This window comes from Melanotaenia boesemani, chromosome 17 (assembly GCF_017639745.1).
Source record: "Melanotaenia boesemani isolate fMelBoe1 chromosome 17, fMelBoe1.pri, whole genome shotgun sequence".
Classification (NCBI taxonomy): Eukaryota; Metazoa; Chordata; class Actinopteri; order Atheriniformes; family Melanotaeniidae; genus Melanotaenia; species Melanotaenia boesemani.
This window is the reverse complement of record NC_055698.1, coordinates 30785614-30811956: the sequence shown is the minus strand read 5'-3', so window position 1 is coordinate 30811956 and position 26343 is coordinate 30785614. Positions and strand designations below refer to the sequence as shown.

General features: G+C 42.4%; 3 protein-coding genes across 4 annotated transcripts in view; all 3 read right to left on the bottom strand.

Annotated features, from left to right (window-relative positions):
- LOC121656590 (type-2 ice-structuring protein-like) overlaps nt 1-11376 on the bottom strand; it is a 31224-nt gene extending 19848 nt beyond the window's left edge. Inside the window, exon 1 of the mRNA XM_042011665.1 lies at nt 11357-11376. The gene's annotated coding sequence lies outside the window, so the exon portion shown is untranslated. The remainder of the gene's footprint in view (nt 1-11356) is intronic.
- Nucleotides 8140-11370, bottom strand: LOC121656594 (collectin-12-like). Its single transcript, XM_042011670.1, has 8 exons — nt 11299-11370; nt 11018-11076; nt 9799-9906; nt 9579-9656; nt 9275-9436; nt 8925-9076; nt 8687-8811; nt 8140-8604 (listed from the first exon to the last, which is right to left on the bottom strand). Exons 2-8 carry the CDS (start codon nt 11046-11048, stop codon nt 8421-8423), a joined length of 840 nt encoding a protein of 279 aa, XP_041867604.1. The 5' UTR covers nt 11049-11076; nt 11299-11370; the 3' UTR covers nt 8140-8420.
- A 3836-nt stretch (nt 11377-15212) lies between the features above and the next one.
- LOC121656591 (type-2 ice-structuring protein-like) lies at nt 15213-19071 on the bottom strand. Of its 2 annotated transcripts, XM_042011666.1 has the most exons (8): nt 18958-19071; nt 18808-18879; nt 18159-18275; nt 17932-17991; nt 16982-17092; nt 16632-16783; nt 16394-16518; nt 15213-16310 (listed from the first exon to the last, which is right to left on the bottom strand). In XM_042011666.1, exons 1-8 carry the CDS (start codon nt 19013-19015, stop codon nt 16127-16129), a joined length of 879 nt encoding a protein of 292 aa, XP_041867600.1. In that variant the 5' UTR covers nt 19016-19071; the 3' UTR covers nt 15213-16126. The 2 variants fall into 2 exon arrangements, with proteins under 2 accessions (XP_041867600.1, XP_041867601.1); XM_042011667.1 differs by lacking the exon at nt 17932-17991.
- Between the last annotated feature and the right edge of the window lie 7272 nt (nt 19072-26343).

The window sequence follows — 26343 nt, the reverse complement described above, 5'->3', positions numbered from 1 at the left end:
CCTTTAATACACCTTTGTGTTTATGTTTATGTCTGTAGTGTTTCACTGTAGAGATAAACCTCATGTTGTCCCCTCAGATTTTCTTAGTTTGGTTTACAGAAAAGCATCAGGACTCACCATAAATGTGTCCTCGCTCCTCTTTAGTCTTCATGTTTCACAGCTTTGTGTTGTCTTCAGGTTATTTCAGATTAAACTAGTGATTTATGGTATTTAATTCTGAGGTCACTGATGATAAGTTGGTTTGTTTTGATTCAGTTTATTTAAAGTTTTATGTAATTTTTATGTGTTTAGAACAAACAGGAAACACAGATGTGGATGTGCCGTCCTCTTCATGTCTTTTTATCTTTGTATTTTTCTCTCTGAACCTTTTGTCATGTTTTTCATCTGTGGTTCTTTATTTTATTTGCAGAACATAAAAATATTAATAACTTACTCTATGGTCACCCAGATAATAAATTAATTGTGGGGGTGATTTTAATATCATACTGGACCAATATTGTACCACAAGAAGTCATCAAGTCTGGAAATCCTCAAACTGTTAAACAGTATATGAAGGATTTTGGTCTTTGTGATGCTTGGCGCTCTCACCATCCCACACTAAGAGAAAACACCTTCTTCTCTTCAGTTCACCATTCCTATTCTAGATTAGATTATTTCTTAACTAGCAGCTCATTGACCCTGACAAGAAAGAAAAAACACTTTCAAAGAATTCTATAGAACTTTATATAAATCACAACTAAACACAACAGATGAGAATATTAACCAATTTCTTAGTAACATCAATCTTCCAAAATTAAAACATGAAAATAAAATGGTCTTGGATTCCCCCCTCTCAGTTGGTGAACTCCATGAAACCCTCCAGCATATGCTCAAGAATAAAGTCCCAGATCCAGATGGTCCAGGTCCAGATGGTCATCCAGCAGAATTCTACAAAGAATTCTGGACACTGCTGGCACCCACTTTCTACAATATGATACTAAAAATAAAGGAAATAAAGGAAAAACAAAAAATACCTTAAAATAGGAACCTAGCTAATATAACACTACTATTAAAACCAGGAAAAGACCCGACACTTCCACCCAGATCTTGAAATAATCAGCAAAGCTCTGTCCAGAAAGATAGAAAAAATAACCCCTCTAATGATACATCCTGACCAAACAGGCTTTTTCAAAGGTAGCCATTCCTCTACTAACAAGCACAGATTAATTAACATAATAGATTACTCTACCCAACATAATTTGGAATGACGCAGAAAAAGCATTTGACCGAGTGAACTGGAAATTTTTATTTGCAACATTAAACAAATTTGGGTTTGGGTCATCTTTCATAGACTGGATAAAAACATTACATAACAACCCAAATGCATGTGTGAAGACCAATGATCAAACTTCAAGCTTCTGTTTGCAGAGAGGCACCCGCAGGGCCGCCCGCTTTCTCCTTCACTCTTTGCTATTTTTATTGAACCCCCAGCTGCTGCCATAGGATAAAGATATTAAAGGAATCCATGTCAAAAATATAGAACATAAGCCAAGTCTTTATGCTGATGATGTATTACTATTCTCTCCTCCCTCAGCCGCGACATACCATGGTGGAGGAGTTTGCGTGTCCTGCTGATCCTAGTGGCTGTGTTGGCGGGGGCCTTATGCCTCTGGTATGGTCACCATGACAAACAGGTGTCTAGGAGAGGGACTGTCACGGGTGGCAGCGTGGCCCCGATAAAGACCGCCACCGTGGGTTCTTTTTGGATCAGGGGGAGCAGAGTTAAAAGCCACACTAAAAAGGGTAAAAAGTTTACAAAACAGTTTATTCAATTAAGAAAAGAATGTGAATTATCATCTAGTCTTGGTCCTTCAGGTGTTCTGTACTGTCCAAGTATGCAGCTTCTGGCAGCGTTCCTGTAAGGAAGAGGGAACACACACGGCAGTCCTCTGTTTCTCTGCGGGATAGCTCCACCCCTTTCGGCCTGCCCTACAGCCGGCATCTCACTTCAAGCCACGGTCACTGACAGGAGATGTACTCGCTTTTCCCGGGCCAGCACGGTGTTACTGCGGCCTGGGGCTGAGTAGCTGCGCAATGGCTTCCGGGTCAGCTGTTGCGTTCCTTCCCACAATCCGCCCGCCATTTTTCTGGATGTCCCCTGGCACCTCGCATTCTTGGTCGCCTCCGCTTCTCTGCGGTCCCACCTAGTCGCTGTTACGACCCAATATAGGGGTATGATTGGGTGCAACAAAAAAAGAACGTTGAGGACAGATGGTGAATTAAAATAAGCACATTTTATTAAAACCCGTGAACGGTGAGTGAAAACCTGTAACGGAAAATACACGACATAAACAAGTGCTGGGGTTAGCGGACCTGCTGAAAGAAACAGACCAAAACATATCCGAAAATCCAACGAGTCAACCCACAACATAACTGCAACTCGGGGTAAAACCTAAAACCAACTAAAAAGCAGCAGATCCATAAACTAATGTGACCGTCGTCACAAACAAAACCATTCTAACCTAGCCCAACACAGAACTAATCACAACCGAACTTAAACACCAAAACACACCCCCAGTGCACAGCGTGAGAGGGAAAGCGGCCTGAGCCATTCCGGCTCTCCCCCTCCTGACTGGCTGCTGCAGCAGCCTTTTTCAATCTTGGCTTCTAGTAAGCTGCAGCCTGATTGGTCTGACAATTAGCCAATCAGAAGGGAGGAGACTGAGGTGCGTCGAATCCAGCCACTCCAGAATGAGAGCCTCCAAACCAGGCAATCAACGGCAGAATGAGCCGCAGCTGCCAGCATTAGGCAGTGGCCGTAACAGTCGCCCATTTCCCTGGCACCTTGCGGTCTTGGTCACCTCTGGTTCTAGCTGCGTCTGGTTTCGGCCAGCCATGTTCTCGACCGCCTCGTGGCCTCGGTCACTGCCTCCGATCACAGTCGTCTCTCTCTCCCAGCAGCGTCCCTTGTCTGCCTTTTCTCCCGCTTCACTCTGTGGGCTCTGCCTAAATCTTCTCAGGACTGCTCACACCTGTCTCTAATTGGGGCTCATTAAGGTTTGATTGGCCTCAGAGGGTGTCAAAACCAATACAATATACTGCATAAAACCAAGGATATAAAACCAGTAAAACATGCGGTTAAAAGTATAAATAGCACAAATAAAATAACATGCAGTTTAAAAAACTAAAAAAACCAACTAATTAAATTTAGCCCCACACCCTCTTTGGCCCCGTCACAGGACCAGCACCCCTATAATGACGACAAATCATGGACGTGGAATGTCACCTCTCTGGTGAGGAAGGAGCCTGAGCTGGTGCGCGGGGTTGAGCGGTTCCGGCTAGATATAGTTGAACTCACCTCGACGCACGGCTTGGGATCCATTGTCCTTGAGAGGGGCTGGACCCTCTTCAATTCTGGAGTTCTCGGTGAGAGGCGCTGAGCAGGTGTGGGCATGCTCATTGCTCCCCAACTTGGCGCCTGTGCGTTGGGGTTTACCCCGGTGGACGAAAGGGTAGCCTCCCTTCGCCTTCAGGTCGGGGGACGGGTCCTGACTGCTGTTTGTGCTTATGCACCAAACAGCAGTTCAGAGTACCCACCCTTTTTGGAGTCCATGGAGGGGTGTTGCAGAGCACTCCTTCCGGGGACTCCCTCGTTCTGCTGGGGGACTTCAATGCTCACGTGGGCAATGACAGTGAGACCTAGAGGGGCGTGATTGGGAGGAATGCCCCCCCTGATCTGAATCCGAGTGGTGTTTTGTTGTTGGACTCCTGTGGTCATCATGGATTGTCCATAACAAACACCTTGTTCAGGTATAAGAGTGTCCACATGTGCACTCGGCACCATGACACTCTAGGTCGCAGTTCGATGATCGACTTTGTAGTCATATCATCTCACTTGTGGCCGCATGTTCTGGACACTCGGGTGAAGAGAGGGGCGGAACTGTCAACTGATCACCACCTGGTGGTGAGTTGGCTCAGATGGTGAGGATGGATGCCGTTCAGGTCTGACAGACCCAAGGATGTTGTGAAGGTCTGCTGGGAACGTCTGGCAGAGTCCCCTGTCAGAAAGAGTTTCAACTCCCATCTCCAGCAGAGCTTCAACCATGTCCCGGGTGAGGCGGCAGACATTGAGTCCAAAAGGGCTATGTTCCATGCCTCTATTGTCGAGGCGGCCAGCTGCAGCTGTGGCCGTAAGGTCGTCGGTGCCTGTTGTGGCGGTAACCCCCGAACTCGTTGGTGAACACCGGCAGTAAGGGATGCCAGCAAGCTGAGGAAGGAGTCCTATCAGGCCTTTTTGGCCTGTGGGACTCCAGAGGCAGCTGATGGGTATCGGCGGTCGCTAAGGCAAAAACTCGGGCATGGGAGGAGTTTGGAGAGGCCATGGAGAATGACGTCTGGACAGCTTCGAGGAGATTCTGGTCCACCATCCGGCGGCTCAGGAGGGGGGAAAGCAGTGCTCCGGCAACACTGTGTACAGTGGGGATGGGGGGCTGCCGACCTCGACTCGTTGTGAGGCGGTGGATGGAATACTTTGAAGATCTTCTCAATCCCACCAACACATCTTCCGATGAGGAAGGAGAGTGTCATAACTCATAACCCCTGCTGAGCCCTTCCTTTTACTGGACAGGAGCAGACAATGTGGTCAGACTGGCCGCAGTATAAACAAAGTCTGTTTGTAATTCTCCAGTCTCTCTCTGCTTGGGATAACTTAAATCGACCAATTTGCATGGGTTCAGGGTCAGGCGAAGAAGCGGAGGCGGACCTCTCAGAGGGTGACGGTGGAGCAGGTCCAGGGAGAGCACAATGGTTGTTCGGGTTTCGGATCCTTCCTCTTTCTCTCCTTCTTTCCCGGAGCTGCTGGTCGATGCGGACTGAGATGTCAATGAGGGCGTTTAGATCCTTTGGTGGATCCCTGGCGGCTAGCTCGTCTTTGATCTGATCGGACAGGCCATTATAAAATGCATCAAATAAAGCTGAAGGGTTCCAGGTACTATCAGCTGCCAAAGTACAGAAATCGATGGTGTAGTCAGTCACAGCTCTGTTACCCTGGCAGATGGAAAACAAATTCCTCAACGCTTCTCGTTCAGGGCGAATTGGGTCAACGACCCGGCTCCGTTCCTCCGAGAAACTCTGAAAGGACCTGATGACAGACTAATTTCTTTCCCATTCAACGGTTCCCGTACTGATAACAGGGACAAAACAAAAGCCACCTTGGTTCTTGCAGTGGGGAAAGAAGATGGTTGCAGCTCAAAATGTAGGGAACATTGCGTCAGAAAAGCCCGGCACTGACCTGGGTCTCCAGCGTACCTTTCCGGGGGCGCCATACGAGGCTCGAAGCCTGTGTTAACTGTCGGGGGATTCACAGGTGTATGGGGTTCCGTGGTGTCAGACGTCGTCAGAATGGAGATCCCTTTAGCCAAAGTCTTTACCTGCACAATGAGTTTGTTTAAACTTCATCCTGTTGACAGATAGCACTTTCTACCCTGATTCGCCAATCCCTGGGATCTGAGGAGTCCATTGTTCGGCCAGATCATTCTATCATAACTCAGGTGATTGGACTCAGTGAAACTCAGAATCCCAGGGATAGGTATAAGATCTTTATTGTACACAGTGAATATTATGAATGTGCAATCCGGTCTCTCGCCGATCAGATGTCTGTGGACACACAAGACAGGGGTTAGGAAGGAGGTAGCAGAAGATGGTAATAAGTGGGTGTGAAGATTCACATACCAGCAGAGGTAATTCCAACGTGTGACTGAGTGAAGTATCCGGAGACTGGGGAGAGGCAGCCGGGAGGGAGACCGCTGGGGTGCGAGAGAAAACTGCTGAACAAAGAAGATGTTAGTGGAGGAGCACAGACTGCAGGCGGGGGTACCATATGGGGTTGACAGCAGTGGGGTATCCATGAGTTCCCGATGAGGAAGGAAAGGTTTAGTCCGTGATCCAATTTCCAATCCTGTTAAACAAATCCAGAGGTCAAAGAGCCAGGTAATCCAAACGCAACCAAAGCAGAGTACCAGACAGGGGGCAGGCAGAGACGGAATGGCAGGCAGAGACGGAATCCAGGTCCAAAATACAAGGTCGAAGACAGGCAGGCAGACAGGCAGGATAATAAAGGCTGGATACGTAAAGGGAAGAGCCAAGACGATCTGGCACCGAAGAATTGTCACAGACCAGTATAAGCGCTCGGAACAGGTGGAGCGCATCAGCCATAATCATGAATGGGAGGAGATGATGCATTCAGGGTAGCTGGAAAATCCGCACATCATACCACGGAGCATGACACAGAGTCTGAGGTGGCTGGTGCTGGCTCTCCTATCTCTGGGGTTGAGGTCACTGAGGTGGTTAAAAAGCTCCTCGATGGCAAGGCCCCGGGGGTGGATGAGGTCCACCCAGAGTTCCCTAAGGCTCTGGATGCTGTAAGGCTGTCTTGGCTGACACGCACCTGCAGCATCGTGTGGACATCGAGGACACGTTCCCTGGACTGGCAGACTGGGGTGGTGGTCCCCATCTTCAAAATGGGGGACCGGAGGGTGTGCTCCAACTACAGGGGGATCACACTCCTCAGCCTCCCCGGTAAGGTCTATTCGGGGGGGGTGCTGAAGAGGAGGGTCTGTCAGATAGTCGAACCTCGGATTGAGGAGGAGCAGTGTGGTTTTCGTCCTGGTCGTGGAACAGTGGACCAGCTCTACACCCTCTTCAGGGTCTTTGAGGGGGCATGGGAGTTTGCCCAACCAATCTACATGTGCTTTGTGGACTTGGAGAAGGCATTCGACTGTGTCCCCCGGGGACGCTTGTACGAGCTGTCCGGTCCGGGCCTCAAGATTGGGTCTCTGCTCTTTGCAGATGATGTGGTTCTGTTAGCTTCGTCAGGCCGTGATCTTCAGCTCTCACTGGAGCGATTCGCAGCCGAGTGTGAAGCAGCTGGGATGAGAATCAGCACCTCCAAATCCGAGACCATGGTCCTCAGCCGAAAAAAGGGGGGAGTGCTCTCTCCGGGTCTACAATAGGGTCCTGCCCCAAGTGGTGATTTACCGGTCAATCTACATTCTTACTCTATGGCCACGAGCTGTAGGTAGTGACCGAAAGAACAAGATCGCGAAAACAAGCAGCCAAAATGAGTTTTCTCTGCAGGGTGGCTAGGCTCTCCCTTAGAGATAGGGTGAGAAGCTTGGTGATCCGGGAGGGGCTCAGAGTAGAGCCGCTGCTACTCCACATCGAGAAGAGCCAGCTATGGCTCGGGCATCTGGTTAGGATGCCTCCTGGACGCCTCCCTGATGAGGTGTTCTGGGCACGTCCCACCGGAAAGAGGCACGCTGGACTGACTACATCTCTCGGCTGGCCTGGGAACGCCTCGGGATCCCTCCGGATGAGCTGGTGAATGTGGCCGGGGAGAGGGAAGTCTGGGATTCGCTGCTTAGGCAGCTGCCCCCGTGACCCAACTCTGGATAAGCGGAAGAAAATGGATGGATGGATGAAGATAATCTCCAAATTATAGGAATTTATTTCCAGCTTGAATTGCACAACAACACTCCCAACAGCCAAGTGTGAAAATAACCTGGATCTTTTCCCCCAACCCTAAATTCTGGAAACAGCTCTGTCAACCTACCATCTCCATGACAACCAACACCATCTTACAGCCTATACAGTACAAAGTTATTCACTGAACTTGCATCAATGAAAGCAGAATGTTAAAATGGGACTGAATAACACAAATATGTGTTCACAGTGCACTTTAGACTCTGCACCATCCTGAGCTGCTCAGCATCAGGACCACTCTGTCTTCTTCTTATCGCCCAGTTACACACCCCATTCCAGTAAAAATAAATGATTTATTATTTCTCTACCTGTTGTTAAGACAAGAGTCCTCCAGAAGTGGAAACCAAGGAACTCCTGTTATATCACTTTACTTTTAGACCACATTTAAATGGGAAAGAAAAAATAATGCTCATCACAAACACATGAAATCTGATTGGCCTAAAAAATGTTGTTAGGTTTTATTTTCATGTGTTTAAAATAATCATGAAACACACATGAGCCGCATTCTTCTAGTTAATTTTATTTTGTCTCGTTTCTGCATTTTTCTGTTCATGTTTTTTTCAGTTTTTTATCTGTCTAATAAAAAAGAAAACAAACTTTTAGTTTCAGTAACAACAAATGCTGCAGCAGGAAATAAATCTCACTTTGCTGAAACGTCTCACAAAACTAATAAATCATTTTCTTAAATGTGCACGAATATTAATTATTCAAGAGATCCTGCTGTTGTAATAATAAGAAAATAAAGAAGACAAAGAATGAAATGAGAGTATTTTATGTTTGTTTCAACATGTCTGGAAGGAAAATTAAATGTTTAGCTTTATAAAAACAGCATCGCTGCAGCTTCTGGATCCTGAACTGAGATTGTTTTACAAGCTGAAACTTTAACCTCTTACAGATTAAATTCATCTATTTTCTGCTGCTTTCTCACAAATACTTTTATGAGGGACGTTGCAGGATTTATCAAACCAACACTTCAGATCAGCAGCTCCTCCTCTCTCCCCCATCCTCGCACAGTCCTCTCCATCAGCATTTTCCCCATTATCACCTTTCCAGTCATCCGGGTCATTGCTGTGCCAAAACTTCAAACTAAGAGATGAAGAACAGAAAGAACAGGTTCAATAAAGTGACTTTGATTCTGGAAATGGACCAAAATGTTGTCAGAACAAACCATGTGTCCAGAGACAATCCGTCCACCCACAACCATCTTCCTTCTTCCTCTGAGTCTGTCAGTCCGATCCAGAACTTGTCCTGATCTTTCTCCATTTTCTCTCTCAGTCTTGCCTCCAGGAATTTCTGAACAGGAAAGTTGATGAAAACGATTCTGTGAGATTTTTTGTGCTGAGATGAAGAAACACGAGGATGAGATGAAATAAGTGAGAAGATGAAGCTGCAGCAGTGTTTCATACCTGCGCCTCCCTGCTCTCTATCTTCACCAGGTCTCCTCCTTTAAGTTTACATCCATCTCTGCTGTTGTTCCAGGATGATTTAGTGGTGGTGAAATTATAACACTTTACTCCATGAAGCTCCCAGCCTGCTTCACACTTCAGACATTTCTCATCTTTAAACAGATAACAGCAAAGACTTGAGTGAGTCAGGTGGAAGAAATCTCTGTTCATGTTTGTGTGATTTGGAGGCAGCAGGAGGCGTCTTCTGTCCTGCAGTTACAATCTAACTTCCTGAATCTGTCCGTCCATCAATGTTCCTTTAATCATCATCACAGGAAACACATGGTAGAAAAACTACATCCAGAACTCACTGAGGTTTAGTCCAGGTGGTGGAGACGTAGAAGGAAGAGGACATGTTGGAGGTGGTGGACATGTTGGAGGCGGTAGACATGTTGGAGGCGGTGGACATGTTGGAGGCGGTGGACATGTTGGAGGTGGTGGACATGTCAGGATTGTTCTTCCAGATTTATATACTGATTAAAGACAAAAAATCTTGCATGAGGTTGTAAATAATCCAGATTTAATCCTCAAAGAGTCACAAGTTAAAGTGATGTGACGCTGAATGAGACTTTTAGACTGAACCTTGTGGACAGTTTCTAACCTCGACAGTCTCACCTGAGAGATTTTTCCTCAGAGCTTCATTCTCCTCTTTCAGGGTTTGGAGGGTTTGATTGATCATCAAATTAGCAAAAGCTGATTATAGAAAAAAAAACAGCAGTTAAAGTTGGAGTGATCATGTTTACATAAAATTAATATCTTTGAAAACACAGCAGGTAAATATTTGTTCAGTCTTTTTATTTTTAAATGATCTAACTGGTTAAAAGTAGAAACTGACCGAGACGGTAAATAACGATGAGAGCAGCTGCCAGCAGAGCAGAAAGAACCAGCAGGACCAGCTTCCAGCTTCTGTTTGCTTTCTCATGTCGAGAGGCAGCAGCTTCACCTGAGGAGCATTTAGAGGAGAATCACATCAACACCTGGAGCAGAAAACACAGCAACACACAACAAGCAGCTTCTCTGAAATCACAACAAAACCAACACTGAACATCTGCTCATCCATTCACTGCTCTGTTTCTGGAGATTTAACAGACCTCTCACATTAGGAAGATAAAATAAACACTAGAAATCTTTTCAACATGTATAAATCAGATTCCCACAGAGAGACATCTGTACCAGTATCTCCACTACTGGGACTGACCATCGGATAGTCTCAAAATAATCTGCTTTTATGCTTGAACTGGATTTTTCTTCTATGTGACTGTTGCTCAAACAGTAAAGATGAAACAGAAAAACAGATTTTTCTTTTACATTTTTATAATTATCTTAAGTATATTTTTAGTTTTCAAAGATAAGTGATCAGTTCTATAAAGTAATAATTAATCCTATAAGTTAATTTATTCAAGGACTGGCAGGATGTTGATTAGAGTAATGAATCAGTAATGATCTAAACAACCACTTTACCAGCTTTATCTTTAATAACCGCCACTAACAGATCAGACGTCACTGAGTCTGATAAGACACGAATAATAAAGACGGTAAAACAGATTAAACATCACTGTCTCAACTTCACTTTAAACCTTGTTTAAATGATTTAAAATGTATTTATCAGTATCAAACCTTTACCCTCTTTTAAAAATAAACTTTTTCTCACATTGCAAACTGTTAAAACCACAGCAGACTAACAGAAAACATGACGTCTCTTTTTATACCTTCTGCATCAGATAGACGACTTTCCGCTTATTTGCTTCCTCTCATTTTTTACCAGAAGTTTATGTATTAACTTTTTAAACTGAGGAAACGTCCTTTTTCTTTTATCGATCCTTTCTTAAACAATTAAACCAACATTTAATCTTAGTTTTCCACTTATAAACCATCACATATGATCATATATTGCTGTGATAGGACAGTAAATGTGGCCTAAAGTGACAGAACATATTTTATTTCAGTTTGTGTGTTAGGTTCAGTCTGGTTGTTGTGTGATGATGACCTCTCAGATCAGACTGCAGCTTCTTCTTCACCTTCCTGCTGATTTACCACCACATTACCGTTCTTACCTTCTGTGTAGCTCTGTGGACGATTCATCATGCAGACGCTTCAGAGTCGGTCCAGCCGTCTGCAACACACACATTTTACCAGGTCTATTTTAGCTTAAACCTTTTTATAAACCTCACCTCAAATTTTTCATTTCATTGGTACATTTCTGCAGCTGGAAGGTAAACAAATAAAATCCAAAACATTTGACGCACAGGATGATAACCGATGAAGAAGCTGAGTCTGGTTTAAATGTTTTACATGAATTTTTTAGCTAGTTTAGGGTCAGAAAATGATCTTCTACCTCATGTTGTCGCCTCAGATTTTCTTTTAGTGTTTGAGTGAAAAGCATCAGGACTCACCATGAACGTGTTCTTGCTCCTCTTTAGTCTCTTCAGGAAGAAATTCTGTGCAACACATTCATGTTTCACAGCTTTGTGTCAAACCAACTTCCTGTTGAGTTTAAAAGATGAGGAGGAGACTTCATCAACAGTCTAGTTCCTCATGTTTTAACAGCTGTTTTTATTTAGTTCAGATAAAGCTGTTAATTTATTTAATGCTGAGGTCAGTGATGAGGAGTTGGTTTGGATTAATTTTATTTAAGGTTTCATAAAGGGACAACCTCACTTTAGAATCCCATTTCACCCCTTAGCCCTACCCCTACGTTTTGCGCGTTCATGTGTAGGGGTAGGGGTGTCCCAACTTATTTTAGGACAGAGGGGTAGGGGTAAGTGGTAGGGCTATATACCCCTTCAAATGAAGATTTTTCAGAGGCACACTTCAAACGGAGGGGTATGAAAAATTTCCTGTTCTATATGAGAAAGCAAGTGTTTCTACGCACATCACGCTTTCTTGAGGTGCTGGGCAACACACACTCGCACACACCAAAAAAAAAAAAAAAAAAAAAAAGAAGAAGAAGAAAGATAAAGAGAGTATACCAGCACACCAAATTAATTTTAATTGCATGCGAAATTTCTACATTGTGTCCTACATGAGCCTGTCGATAAGCAATAAGTTAATTAATTGCATTGTAAGGAAAAAATTTGCAACAAGTTTGCCGCCGCGATCATTTTTTTTAGTCCCCCCATAAACTGTGTATGACAACCGGTTTCACTATGGAGTATCTCGACTGAACGCTAAACCTCCGATTTTTCACGCTGGAATACACATCAAGAGCAATGCTGGCTAATGGAGAGGTTCTAGAGGATTCCCAGTGGGCCGCATTACTTTTGGGCCGGTGTCCCGGCGTATATGTCCAAAAGACGCAGCGTCGCGTCCCAGCAGCGGTTCACTCACCGCTCATAGATCAGACTGACACGCAGTGATGAGGAAGATATTTCAGCTTCACAAACAGCAACGATGCACAGTATTTTTTTCCTATTTTTTTTTAATACAGCTGGCAGTTTTGCTGGTTTTCCCTGTTTGAGCCCCATGTTTAATATTTTTTAATATTATTGTTTTTGTTTTATTTAAAATTTCTTCCAGTTCCAGTGTAAAATGTTCTTTAGTGACTACTGATGACGTCTGTGATTGTTGAAGGGGTGTCCCATTCGTAGTGGTTGACTTTCAGCCCTTCTAGCTCCGTTTTTAAGGGGTAAGTGGTAGGGGAAGGGGAAGGGATAACAAAGAGAAATGGGATTGGGCTTTAATTTTCATGTTTAAACTATCTGGAAACACAAATGTGGATGTGCTGCCCTCCTCTGGTTCATTTCTTTTTTGTCCTGTTTTTATGTTTTCCTCTCTGAACCCTTTTTGTCCATGTTTTATATCTGTTTTGCTTTTAAAATGTTTGTTTTTTTAACATGGTGATTTAACTTTATTTACAACAAATAATGCAGCAGTGTGTGACTTGTGTGAAACTTGCCAAACCACCACTGAATCGTTTTCTAAATGTATGACTTAAAGATGGATTGTGGTGTTTTGCCTCTTGTTTTTTGGACATTTATCTTTAAAAATTTTATTAAAATTTACTTTTTTTAAATACACTGAGCCTTTGTATTGTTGCAATAAATGGTGCGTCAGGAAATAAACATCACAACTTCTTTAAAAGTTCTCAAAGCATCAGTAAATGTTTAACTGTACCTGAATATTTATAACTTAAAAATAACATCTTATGGTAGAAAATAGTTTAATATGTATCAGCGGTGATTCTGCAGTTATAGCACATTTGGAAATTTATAAAACAAGCCAGACACAAAATGCTGATCAAAGGATTTTATGTTTATTTTAATCTCTTGAAGGAAACTTTGAGTGTTTCCACAGACTGAACTAAAAGTAAATTTACCATTTTTTTCCTAAGTTGTACTATAAAACTTCCCAACCTTAAAACTCTTAATTTGTTTATGTACCTTTATGTAGAACATCATCTCCACCACTAACATGAATAAGTCTGAGGTTAGCCACCGTGCTAATCAGCATATCTCTTCATGCTAGCTTAGTATAAGCTGATTCATCTGCTGCTACGTATTTATTTCCTTGGTCTATCCCTGTTAATCATTCATTAGCTTTAACGTGTCTGTAAGTACTAGTTTGGTCTGTTTATACTGGTTAATCACTGGTTTATTGGTGTAATCTGGAGTAATTCTCCCTGTAAACGGAGTTAATTGCTGTATAACCAAACTGTCATGGCGCATTTAGTCCAGCAGGTGTCACTGTTGGTACTTTTGTTAAACTCACCAGTTTAAATTGTTATTATTCAGGAAGAGATTTGCTCTAAATATGACTTTAAATGATATTGTTGATTTGTGTTTCTACTCAACTTTACTTGAGTTTGCAGATATTAATGTAAACAGAAAATATGTCACTCCAGTCAGTTAATAAACATGATTTTCCTGTTATTGTTGCTCTGTAGGAGCAGACAGACACTCACCCATCTATACCAACCCATGTCCATCATTAATGTCTCTTCACAAACAATAAAGGAGACAGAAAACTGTTAGAAAACAGTTTGTGTCCTGACCGACACTCAGTGTTGAGCATCAAACCACCGACCTGCTCCCAAGTGGATTGTGGATCCTTCCCTACAAATCACAAGAAGGTGAGTCTGGTTTAAACCTTTCACCTGAATTATTTAGAAAGTTTAGGGTCAGAAAGGTAAATTATAAATATTGTTATTTTATTTAAGAGCACAGTTCACCTTTAATACACCTTCATGTTTATGTTTATGTCTGTAGTGTTTCACTGTAGAGATAAACCTCATGTTGTCCCCTCACATTTTCTTAGTTTGGTTACAGAAAAGCATCAGGACTCACCATAAACGTGTCCTCACTCCTCTTTAGTCTTCATGTTTTACAGCTTTGTGTTGAATAAAGTTCCTGTTGTATTTAGAGGATGAGGAGGAGACTTCATCAAGTCTAGTTCTTCATGTTATTTCAGATTAAACTGGTGATTTATGGTCTTTAATTCTGAGGTCACTGATGATGAGTTGGTTTGTTTTGATTCAGTTTAAATAACGTTTGATTTCATTTTCATGTGTTTAGAACAATCAGTGTCTTCCTCTCATTTCTTTTAGTATTTTTTTTTACTCTATTGTATCTGTGGTCCTTAAGTGTATTTTTATCCATTTAATGTATGAAAATATTTTTAACATAAAGGGAATAAAAGCAAAACATCATTTTCTATGATACAAAACAAGAAATCACACGGTGAACTCCAGGCACCAAATTTCTCCATTTTACCTTCTTGCAAATCAACTACAGTATTTAGTCAAATTGATCCACAACCACAATTACCCCTGACACTGAGCCAGGGGTAACGTCACCTACCCCACTGTCAATGCAGAAACATCTGTTACAGACTTTTCTCTCAGTTGATAATAAATCAAACATCTGTAAACTCATTACTCTCTCAGCGACTCCGACAACCTGGTGGAAAACAAACCAAATCACTACATCATGACTAGCATTGAAGAAGTTTGATCCACTTAAAACCTACAATACAAACCCTTTTACTTTTCTACAAAATTTAATTTATTAGTAAATAATCATTTTATACCATTTCACACACGTGTTTAGAGGAAACAGTTTGATATCAATAAATTAAATTTAGAAGGAAGAAATCAGCCTCATCAATGACACATTATAACCATGAAAAACTCGTTCAAACTAATAATCACAAACAGATAATCTCCAAATTATAGAAATTTATTTCCAGCTTGAATTACACAACAACACTCCCAACAGCCAAGTGTGAAAATAACCTGGATCTTTTCCCCCAACCCTAAATTCTGGAAACAGCTCTGTCAGCCTACCATCTCCATGACAACCAACACCATCTTACAGCCTATACAGTACAAAGTTATTCACTGAACTTGCATCAATGAAAGCAGAATGTTAAAATGGGACTGAATAACACAAATATGTGTTCACAGTGCACTTTAGACTCTGCACCATCCTGAGCTGCTCAGCATCAGGACCACTCTGTCTTCTTCTTATCGCCCAGTTACACACCCCATTCCAGTAAAAATAAATGATTTATTATTTCTCTACCTGTTGTTAAGACAAGAGTCCTCCAGAAGTGGAAACCAAGGAACTCCTGTTATATCACGTTACTTTTAGACCACATTTAAATGGGACAGAAAAAATAATGCTCATCACAAACACATGAAATCTGATTGGCCTAAAAAATGTTGTTAGGTTTTATTTTCATGTATTTAAAATAATCATGAAACAAACATGAGTCGCGTTCTTCTAGTTAATTTTATTTTGTCTCGTTTCTGCTTTTTTCTATTCATGTTTTTTTCAGTTTTTTTGTTATTGATGTCTAAAAAAACAAATTTTTAGTTTCAGTTACAACAAAAGCTGCAGCAGGAAATAAATCTCACTTTTCTGAAACGTCTCACAAAACTAATAAATCATTTTCTTAAATGTACACAAATATTATTATAGAAAAAAGCAGAGAACAAACATTTTATGGTTAAAAATAGTTTAATATATTTCACTGTTGATCCTGCTGTTGTAATAATAAGAAAATAAAGAAGACAAAGAATGAAATGAGAGTATTTTATGTTTGTTTCAACATGTCTGGAAGGAACATTAAATGTTTAGCTTTATAAAAACAGCATCGCTGCAGCTTCTGGATCCTGAACTGAGATTGTTTTACAAGCTGAAACTTTAACCTCTTACAGATTAAATTCATCTATTTTCTGCTGCTTTCTCACAAATACTTTTATGAGGGACGTTGCAGGATTTATCAAACCAACACTTCAGATCAGCAGCTCCTCCTCTCTCCCCCATCCTCGCACAGTCCTCTCCATCAGCATTTTCCCCATTATCACCTTTCCAGTCATCCGGGTCCTTGCTGTGCCAAAACTTCAAACTAAGAGATGAAGAACAGAAAGAACAGGTTCAATAAAAGTGACTTTGATTCTGGAAATGGACCAAAATGTTGTCAGAACAAACCGTGTGTCCAGAGACGATCCGTCCACCCACAACCATCTTCCTTCTTCCTCTGAGTCTGTCAGTCCGATCCAGAACTTGTCCTCAGCTTCCTCCATTTTCTCTCTCAGTCTTGCCTCCAGGAATATCTGAACAGGAAAGTTGATGAAAACGATTCTGTGAGATCTTTTGTGCTGAGATGAAGAAACACAAGGATGAGATGAAATAAGTGAGAAGATGAAGCTGCAGCAGTGTTTCATACCTGCTCCTCCCTGCTGTCTATCTTCACCAGGTGTCCTCCTTTAAGTTTACATCCATCTCTGCTGTCCTTCCAGGATGATTTAGTGGTGTTGAAATAATAACACTTTTCTCCATGAAGCTCCCAGCCTGCTTCACACTTCAGATGTTTCTCATCTTTAAACAGATAACAGCAAAGACTTGAGTGAGTCAGGTGGAAGAAATCTCTGTTCATGTTTGTGTGATTTGGAGGCAGCAGGAGGCGTCTTCTGTCCTGCAGTTACAATCTAACTTCCTGAATCTGTCCGTCCATCAATGTTCCTTTAATCATCATCACAGGAAACACATGGTAGAAAAACTACATCCAGAACTCACTGAGGTTTAGTCCAGGTGGTGGAGATGTAGAAGGAAGAGGACATGTTGGAGGCGGTGGACAGGAAGAAGGTGGTGGAGATTTTGTCTGATCTGAGCTTCCTGGTTTTACTTCTGTTTTTAAAAGATGGTTAAAAAGAGTTAAAACTTCCATCAGTATTTTTTCTTTCAGAACCTCAATAGAAAAACATTTTCTGAGATATTGAGCAGAAACATGAGAAATGACAGAAAACAGACCAACATCAGTCGTCTTGTGGACAGTTTCTAACCTCGACAGTCTCACCTGTTATATACTCGGGTGTGTAAAGACTTGTTTTTAATGTTTTATGTAAAACACTTTGTGCTACTTTTGGTATGAAAAGTGTTCTATTATTAGAATTTTACTGGATTTGACTGTTTTTCAGTTCTCCACACAGTGGCAGCATCCTGACAGTCTTTGATTATTTAAGCAGGAATCAGCAACTCCAGACCTCCTGGACCAGGTCCTGCAGGTTTTAGATGTTTCCCTGCTGCAACACACCCGACTCAAATAAATGGATCATCAATACGTTTGTGCAGAACTCCACAAAATCAGCTGTGTTGTAGCAGAAAAGCATCTAAAACCTGCAGGACACCAGCCCAAAAGCTCTACTGTAGTTGATCCCTGTTTTAGATGTTTCCCTGCTGCAACACACCTGATATGAAGTCTTTCATTGTGGGTCAGCTGCCTGCAAAGGCTCAATGTTGAAGATTTTACAGTGAAAATAACTCATTACTAAATATTAAACTCTTAAAATCAAGATGCTGCTTTATGAAGGAAGCCCTTCACTGTGAGGATCAAAAGATTCGACTCTGACTTGATTCTTTTAGGCCCTGAACGAAAATCTTCTGCACTGTTTAAACATGTGGAGAATATGAACAAACTCTGAGGCTTAAAACAATCTAAATTTATTTTAGCATTTTAACATGTTCACCTTTAAGTTGTTCATATTCAGACTTGGTGACGTTTCTCTTGGTTCCCTCGTTGTTAAATACTGAGTTTACAATGAGGCAACACAGAAAAATACAAAGTCAGCAACATTTTCTGTTTATCAAAGATTTTCAGAATTTTATTTTATTTATCAGCAGCTTTGAAAAAATAAAACTATTAGATTACATTTTTCTTCACCTAATTTCTATTACTTCCTACTTATTAACTCACTAGTGAATCCGAGAGTGATGATGGCAGCGACCAGAAGAAGGCTGAGAACCAGCAGCGCCGCTCGCTGTGAGGTCACATGACGCTTCCTGTTTGACCCGACCTGTTGCTGGCTGCAACCTGTGAATTTATTTATTTAGTTAAAAACAAACACTGTAAAAGATCTTCATTTGCAGATATTTTTACACAGTGATTTTATTTTATCCACATAATGATGAAAACATGTAAAAATGTAGGTGAAGGTGAATCTGCTGCGACTCTAACATCCTGTTAGAAAAGATAAACGTTCAACCAGCAAAGAGATCGTCAAACGTAGAAGAAGAGGAAATGAGTTTTCACACCTTGTCATTATTTTTTTTTCTAGAAATAAACTTCCTCATTTTAATTACTTTTATTAAAGCATTTCAAAAGAGCAACGGATATAAAGAGATAATAAATTAATAATTGAGCCTGCTTTTCATTTAAATGTAAAAAGTTTAGTTTTATCATTGTTTGAATACATAGAACCAAATTGTTACTTTAATATTTAGTGTTTCTGGTTCTTCAGTCCTCAGGCAGAAAATCCTGAATGGCTGAATAATTCTGATCATTACTGAGGAATTAAAGTAAAAACATCAGCTTCATCTTCCTGTTTCTGCTGCTGGTCACCAACCTGGTAGCTCTGATCTCTGCGTCTTGATTTCAGAGTACGTGGTGTCATCCGATGATAGAAACGGATCTGAAACTTTGAACATCCACAGATAAAACTTAGATTTTGCCACTGAAAATCTCTTCAGACAGACAGACAGCTAGGATGGCTCACCATTGGTCTTTGGTCTTTTGAACTGAACATCAGCGTACGTTACATCAGCGTCAGGCATTTTGCTGCTGTGTGATCATCAGTGAGTCTGAAAGGGAATTACAGCTCAGAGTTCACTGTCGGTCTTAAAAAAAGACGACTAAAACAAGGCTTCCTGATAACAGGGGGAGGGCGTATTGCATTCGCTTGTGGTGGTGTTATGAATTTAAAAAAAAGAAAAAATAAAGGCTAAAGGAGCTAACAGCGCTCCATGAAAGTAGCACAAATGAACCAGCTTCTTCTGGATGGGACCCACCATGAATGGCAAACACAAAGTGGGACAGTCCTGATCATGGAGGACAGTTCCATCCAACTATCGGCCGATACCCTGCTTCTGTACCACATGGAAGCTCCTGTCAGACATAGTGGATAAGATGAAATGAAATGAAATGAATGAAAATGAATGAAATGAAAAATACTTTATTAATCCCAAAGGGAAATTCAATATTGTAGTAGTAGTATTTTTTTTTTTTTTTAAAACAATCACATTAATTAATTAAGGGCTTTGTTCTTCAGCCTGATAGCTGCTGGAAGGAAGGATCTTCTGTATCTCTCTGTCTTGCATCGGACTTGAACAAGCCTCCCACTGAACACACTCTGTTGTTTCGTCACGGCGTTGTGTAGAGGGTGTAAAGGATCTTCCATTATCTTCGTCAGCTTGTACAGAATTCTTTTTTTGATGATCAACTCCAGCGGCTCCAGAGTTACTCCAAGCACAGAACCAGCTTTCTTGATCAGTTTGTTAATTCTTTTCAAGTCTCTGGTTCTGATGTCGCTGCCCCAGCAGATTGCTGCAAAGCTGATTGCACTTTCAACAACAGACCTTTCTTGTAAATGTACTCAGTGTTGCTTTTCCACTCAAGTCTGTTGTCCAGCTGAACTCCAATTTTAGCTGAACTCCAATAATCTTGAGTTTGGAGAGTTTTATCAGTTGATCCCGATGGTAAACAAGTCTCGTTGCCATGGAGACTCACAATAACAAGTCTTGCAAAAAGAAAAAACACTCAGAAAAAAAACCTCCCGTACAGCACAGCCTCCGACCAGCGCGAAAAATCCACCCGAACAGACACATGATGAGTAGACACAAGGGTCAATGCGTGATCAGGGCTCAGAAAGTAACACCAGAGGAGCAAAAACACCAGCTGCTGGTTCACAGAGCTGCTCCACAACACTGAGATCAGAAAAACTGAGTTCTTCACCTCTGTAGTTGGCTAACTGGCTATTTATTTCAAAACCATTCATTTCATATGTCGAGTAGCACATATATTTTACCTTTATTTAACCAAGTAGTCACACTGAGATTAAAATCTCTTTTAAAGACCTGGCTAAGATCAACTATTTAAAAAATCTACTATATAAAACATGTATGAGATTATGTCATGATGACTGCATGGAAGGAAAACGCTGCTTTACCAAAGTCTGCTAGGAGGAGGACAGATGGGGGATTGAATCAAAGTCAAGATTTGATGCAATCTGTTGGTTTTCCTTAACTAGGCTAATATTTATTATGGACTGGCTTGAATGAAAACTGATTGGATGACAGTTTCCTTGAACTGGTTGTATGTAAAGTGCCCTGAGAGTGAATTGGCACTATACAAATAAAGCTGAACTGAAAATACTAGAGCTGATAGAAAGAAGCGTACGGAGGTATTCTGGGAGTTTCCCTGCAGAGCTTTATACATGAACGTCTACCAGTGTTGTTTACAAATGTTCAATGATTTCCAGCCAACTCAATCAGAGGAGGATTGAGTTTGCATTTGAATTCATTTTCTATTTAGAGCAGGATCTTGACTAAAGTAACAAATCTTCAATAATTATCTAAACTACCACTTTACCAGCTTTAACTTGCAGAACTCTAACAAAACTCTGACATAGCTGAGTCTGACAAGACGGTGTAGACTTTAGGTTCAACTTCCTTTTAATTCTCGTTTAGTATTTATTGAAGTTCTATAATATTTTATTAGTAGGACAAACCAACTGTAGTGTAGTTGTAAAACTGAAGTGTTATCAGTGTGGAAGATTTGCTGTTTCACATGTTTAAACATGTCTCACACTGCTCACTGTAAAAACCACATTGGACCTAACCATCCGTTTGACACCTTCTGTATCAGACAACAAGATCAGATGAACTTCCTCATCATCTTCATTTTCTTCTGTGTTTCTTTATAAAAACTGTGCAAAATGTTTTTCTTTCATTCAGCACATCTTAGGAGTTATCTATATTGTGCCAACTATCACACATTCACATGCCCATGAGCTCGTCTGAGGCAACGTGGGGTTCAGTGTTTTGCTCAAGGACGTTTCAGAGATCAAACCACCAACCTTCCAGCTGGCAGATGACGTCTCTTCCTCCAGAGCTACAGGCTTTCAGCAGATCATCCATATAAAGATTAAAACGGACTGGGAACTTCTCTCTCCATCTCGTCTGGCACTGTTACTCTCCTCAGTGTGACTCGAACTGTCGTCCATTTAATCTTCATTGTTCAGGAGAATTCAGTCAAGGACTTTTGACAGGATTTAGACTAAAGTAATGAATTATTAATGATCTAAACATCTACTCTTCTCACTCTGTTTAATAACCAGTACAAATAGAACTGTCATGACTGAGTCTGATAACAGGACATGAATCATGAATACTGTAACAGAAGAACCTCATTAAGGTTTGCAAACATTTGGCTCAACTTTACTTTAAACCAGGGGTGCCCAAGTCCGGTCCTAAAGATCTACCATCCTGCAGCTTTTAGATGCATCTCTTCTAACATGCCTGGATCAATTGGCTGAATTCCCTCATTCACACGTTGTTCAGCTCTGCAGAGGCCTGGTAACAAGCCTTTCAGGTGTGTTGGAGCAGAGATGCTTAAGTTGCAGGATAGTAGAGCTCGAGGACTGGACTTGGGCACCCTGCTTTAAACCGCCTTGTTTAAAATGAATTAAAATGCCATTTTTTCATTGGTGATTCATTTTTTTCACCTGGTGGTGAGTTGGCTCAGATGGTGGAGGAGGATGCCGGTCAGGCCTGACAGACCCAGGCGTGTTGTGAGGGTCTGCTGGGAACATCTGGCAGAGTCCCCTGTCAGAAAGAGTTTCAACTCCCATCTCAGGCAGAGCTTTAACCATGTCCCGGGGACATTGAGACCGAATCGGCTGTGTTCCGTGCCTCTATTGTCGAGGCGGCCAGCCGCAGCTGTGGCCGTAAGGTTGTCGGTGCCTTTCATGGCAGTAACCCCCGAACTCGTTGGTGGACACCGGCAGTAAGGGATGCCGTCAAGCTGAAGAAGGAGTCCTATTGGGCCTTTTTGACCTGTGGGACTCCAGAGGCAGCTGATGGGTAGTGGTGGGCTAAGTGGAGCGCGGCTTCGGCAGTTGCTAAGGCAAAAACTCGGGCATGGGAGGTGTTTCGAGAGGCCATGGAGAATGACTTCCAGATGGCTTTGAGGAGATTCTGGTCCACCATCCGGCAGCTCAGGAGGGGAAAGCAGTGCTCCGTCAACCCTGTGTACAGTGGGGATGGTGGGCTGCTGACCTCGACTCTGGACGTTGTGAGGCAGTGGAAGGAATACTTTGAAGACCTTCTGAAACCCACCAACATGTCTTCTGATGAGGAAGTGGAGTCTGGGGTACCTGGTGCTGGCTCTCCCATCTCTGGGGCTGAGGTTGCTGAGGTGGTTAAAAAGCTCCTCGGTTGCAAGGCCCCGGGGGTGGATGAAGTCTGCCCGAGTTCCTTAAGGCGACCGGAGGGTGTGCTCCAACTACAGGGGGATCACACTCCTATGCCTCCCTGGTAAGGTCTATTCAGGGGTGCTGGGGAGGAGGGTTCGTTGGATAGTCGAACCTCAGATTGAGGAGGAGCAGTGTGGTTTTCGTCCCAGTCGTGGAACAATGGACCAGCTCTACACCCTCTTCAGGGTCTTTGAGGGGGCATGGGAGTTTGCTCAACCAATCTACATGTGCTTTGTGGACTTGGACAAGGCATTTGACCTTGTCCCCCGGGGACTCTTATGGGGGGTACTACGGGAGTATGGAGTGCCAGACCCACTTATACGAGCTGTCCAGTCCCTGTACGCTCGGTGTCAGAGCTTGGTCCGCATTGCCAGCAGTAAATCAGAATCATTTCCAGTGTGGGTTGGACTCCGCCAAGGCTGCCCTTTGTCACTGATTCTGTTCATAACTTTTATGGATAGAATTTCTAGGCGCAGCGAGGTGTTGAGGGGATCCAGTTCGGTGGCCTCAGGATTGGGTCTCTGCTCTTTGCGGATGATGTGGTTCTGTTGGCTTCATCGGGACGTGATTTTCAGCTCTCACTGGAGTGAATCGCAGCCGAGTATAAAGCAGCTGGGATGAGAATCAGCACCTCCAAGTCCGAGACCATGGTCCTCTGCCAGAAAAGGTGGAGTGCTCTCTCCGGGTCTGCAATAGGGTCTTGCCCCAAGTGGAGGAGTTCACGTATCTCGGGGTCTTGTTCACGAGTGAGGGAAGGATGGAGTGGGAGATCGACAAGCGGATCGGTGCGGTGTCTGCAGTGATGCAGACTCTGCATCAGTCTGTCGTGGTGAAGAAGGAGCTGAGACAAAAGGCAAAGCCCTCGATTTACCGGTCAATCTACGTTCCTACCTTCACCTATGGCCATGAGCTGTGGGTAGTGACCGATAGAACAAGATCGCGAATACAAGCGGCCAAAATGAGTTTTCTCCGCAGGGTGGCCGGGTTCTCCCTTAGAGATAGGGTGGGAAGCTCGGTGATCCGGGATAGGCTCAGAGTAGAGCCGCTGCTCCTCCACATCAAGAGGAGCCAGATGAGGTGGCTCGGGCATCTGGTTAAGATGCCTCCTGGACGCCTCTCTTGTGAAGTGTTCCAGGCACGTCCCACCGGAAAGAGGCCCCAGGGAGGACCCAGGACACACTGGACGGACAACATCTCTCAGCTGGCCTGGGAATGCCTCAGGATCCTTCCGGATGAGCTGGTGAATGTGGCCGGGGAGAGGGAAGTCTGGGTTTCCCTGCTTAGACAGCTGCCCCCGCAACCCGACTCCGGATAAGCGGCAGAAAATGGATGGATGGATGGATTTTTTCATTGATCAGCATGCATAATAGGTTAATTGGTCGCTCGAAATTCTCATTAGGTGTGAGCATGGGTGGTTGTTTGTCTCTCTGAGTTGGCTCTGGACTGGTGGACTGGTGACCTGTCCAGGTGTACCTGCCTCCTGCCTGCTAATTGCTGGAATAGGCTCCAGCTTCCCTGCAACCCTGAATTGGACTAAGTGTTATAGTGTTTATCAGTGTCAAACATTTACTGTCTGTTCTAACGATGCAAACTGTGAAAACCACAGCAAACCAACAGAAAACGTGACACCAGTTTGATTCCTTCTTTGTCGGATAATAAGGTGTAACACTGTTTTGCTTTCCCCAGGCTTATAAACAGTGCCCTGAGTTCTTTATTTACTCTAGTGACCAATGACTGACAAAGGTTTACAAAATATGACTGGATGACAGATAAAGGAAACGGCAATGACGATTAATACTTGTTGCAGTTTTAATAAACAAATGCGAGAACAACATTCTCTAACAGGGAATGGCAAATCACATAGAAATGTTGTGGGCCCACTTTTAACATAAACATAAATAAATTGAAAAGAAACGCCGGCACTTATAATAGTCTTGTTGCAGGCCTGAGGTTAACTGACAGGAATATGCCCGCTCTGAAATGTCAGTCTCTTTTTCATTATTTTTTCTGCTCGGCTTGAGAAAATTTGTGTGCCTGGCAAACAACGGAAAAAACCACCATGCCCCTCCTCGCTCTCATCCAAAAGCTTCTCTGCCCAGAGCAGTTTCTCCCTCCCCTTCACCAATCAGTGCATCAGACACTAGTAATCCCCTCACAAGGGACCAGAAATAAGCAAATAACTGGTACAAAGTTAGACAGAGTTCAAGTTAGGCTGTCTCTCCCTTCCCATGCATCATCATTGCCCGTTAATGTAACATTCAAAGCAATAGGTAAACAGATAACTCACAATTACACAATACTTCAACAGGACATATCATGAACTTCTTTTTAAACAAAAACATTATGCCCTTATATAACAAAAATAACCCAGGGGTTACAAAGGTTAATAAATAGTCTTCCTCTTAATTACTTTTTCTTTATTCCCCAAAAGTTTTGTCTCCTTTTTATACTGAACGTAAACTATTTGTTTCCTTGATCCTTACAAATTCTCAATCAAGATTTAATACTAGTTTTACGCTTTTGCAGCATCACATATTGTTATATAATGCTGAGATAAAACAGTAAATCTGGTTTAAAGCTGATGTTTAGCTCATCTGGTTTTAGCAGCAGGCCCAAGTTTGACTGCCGACCTGGGCTCTCTGCAGCATGTCGTCCCCTTTTTCTCTGTTCCCTTTCCTGTCAAGATCCTGTTAAATATGGCCACTTGAAAAGTGACAGAAAATCTTTCATTTCAGTTTGTGTGTTATGTTCAGTCTGGTTGTTGCTTGTGTGATGATGACCTCTCAGATCTGACTGCAGCTTCTTCTTCAGCTTCCTGCTGATTTACCACCACATTAACGTTCTGTGGGCGGATCACCACGCAGACACTCTAGATTGTCTGGATCAGCTCGAACCATTTTTACCTTTTAAAACCTGCGTATTTGGTCTTCAGGGTTCTGGTCAGTTTAACTCATTTACTCATAAACTAAAACACACAGATGAACAGAGAACAAACAGCTGCTGAAAGAAAATTGTTCCATATGTTTTACAGGTTAACCTGCTTGATTGACTGATTGAAATAAATAAATCAAGCTTTATTTATAAAGCACTTTTTATACAAAGTAGTTGACACCAAGTGCTTTACATTATAAAAATAATTAAGAAAAACCCCTCTTTACCCATCAAGTCCTTCATACCCCATGAGACATACATGACATAAAACACACACACGCACATACATAAAATTATGTTCTCTGCAAGCGCTGTTCTAACCCTCACCTACTGTATTGGCCAAACTAAAACACTGGAAATTTAAATTGAAGATGTTTAGAATTAAAAAGAATCAAAACAAAACACAATAAAACAAAATGAAGATAAATTAATATGGGACACTAGAAGAATGGAATGAAAATGGTTTAGAAGACATGGGCTAAATAGAAAAATAAGTCAATAATGCAAATAACATCAATGTGGTAAATAAGTAATTACTAAATAAATTGGTAAAACAATGAGAAAATGATAAAACTAGATAAAAGCTGATCTGAAGATAACCTTTGAAAACAATCTACTACAATGTAAACTTGTTATTCTCTTTCGGTTTCCTGCCTCCACATCGCTGTCATGGCACTAGTGCGCCCCCTATTGGAGGGA

Excerpts from the sequence above, each read along its gene's own strand:
- LOC121656594 (XM_042011670.1), bottom strand. The coding sequence starts at position 11,048 with ATGATGAATCGTCCACAGAGCTACACAGAAG. Across the intron at positions 9,437-9,578 it reads TCTGAGGAAAAATCTCTCAG|TATATAAATCTGGAAGAACA; the intron begins GTGAGACTGTCG and ends GTCTTTAATCAG. Across the intron at positions 9,077-9,274 it reads ACCACCTGGACTAAACCTCA|ATGAGAAATGTCTGAAGTGT; the intron begins GTGAGTTCTGGA and ends ATCTGTTTAAAG.
- LOC121656591 (XM_042011666.1), bottom strand. The coding sequence starts at position 19,015 with ATGCCTGACGCTGATGTAACGTACGCTGATGTTCAGTTCAAAAGACCA. Across the intron at positions 17,093-17,931 it reads TGAATATGAACAACTTAAAG|AAGTAAAACCAGGAAGCTCA; the intron begins GTGAACATGTTA and ends TTTTAAAAACAG. Across the intron at positions 16,519-16,631 it reads TAGACAGCAGGGAGGAGCAG|ATATTCCTGGAGGCAAGACT; the intron begins GTATGAAACACT and ends TTTCCTGTTCAG.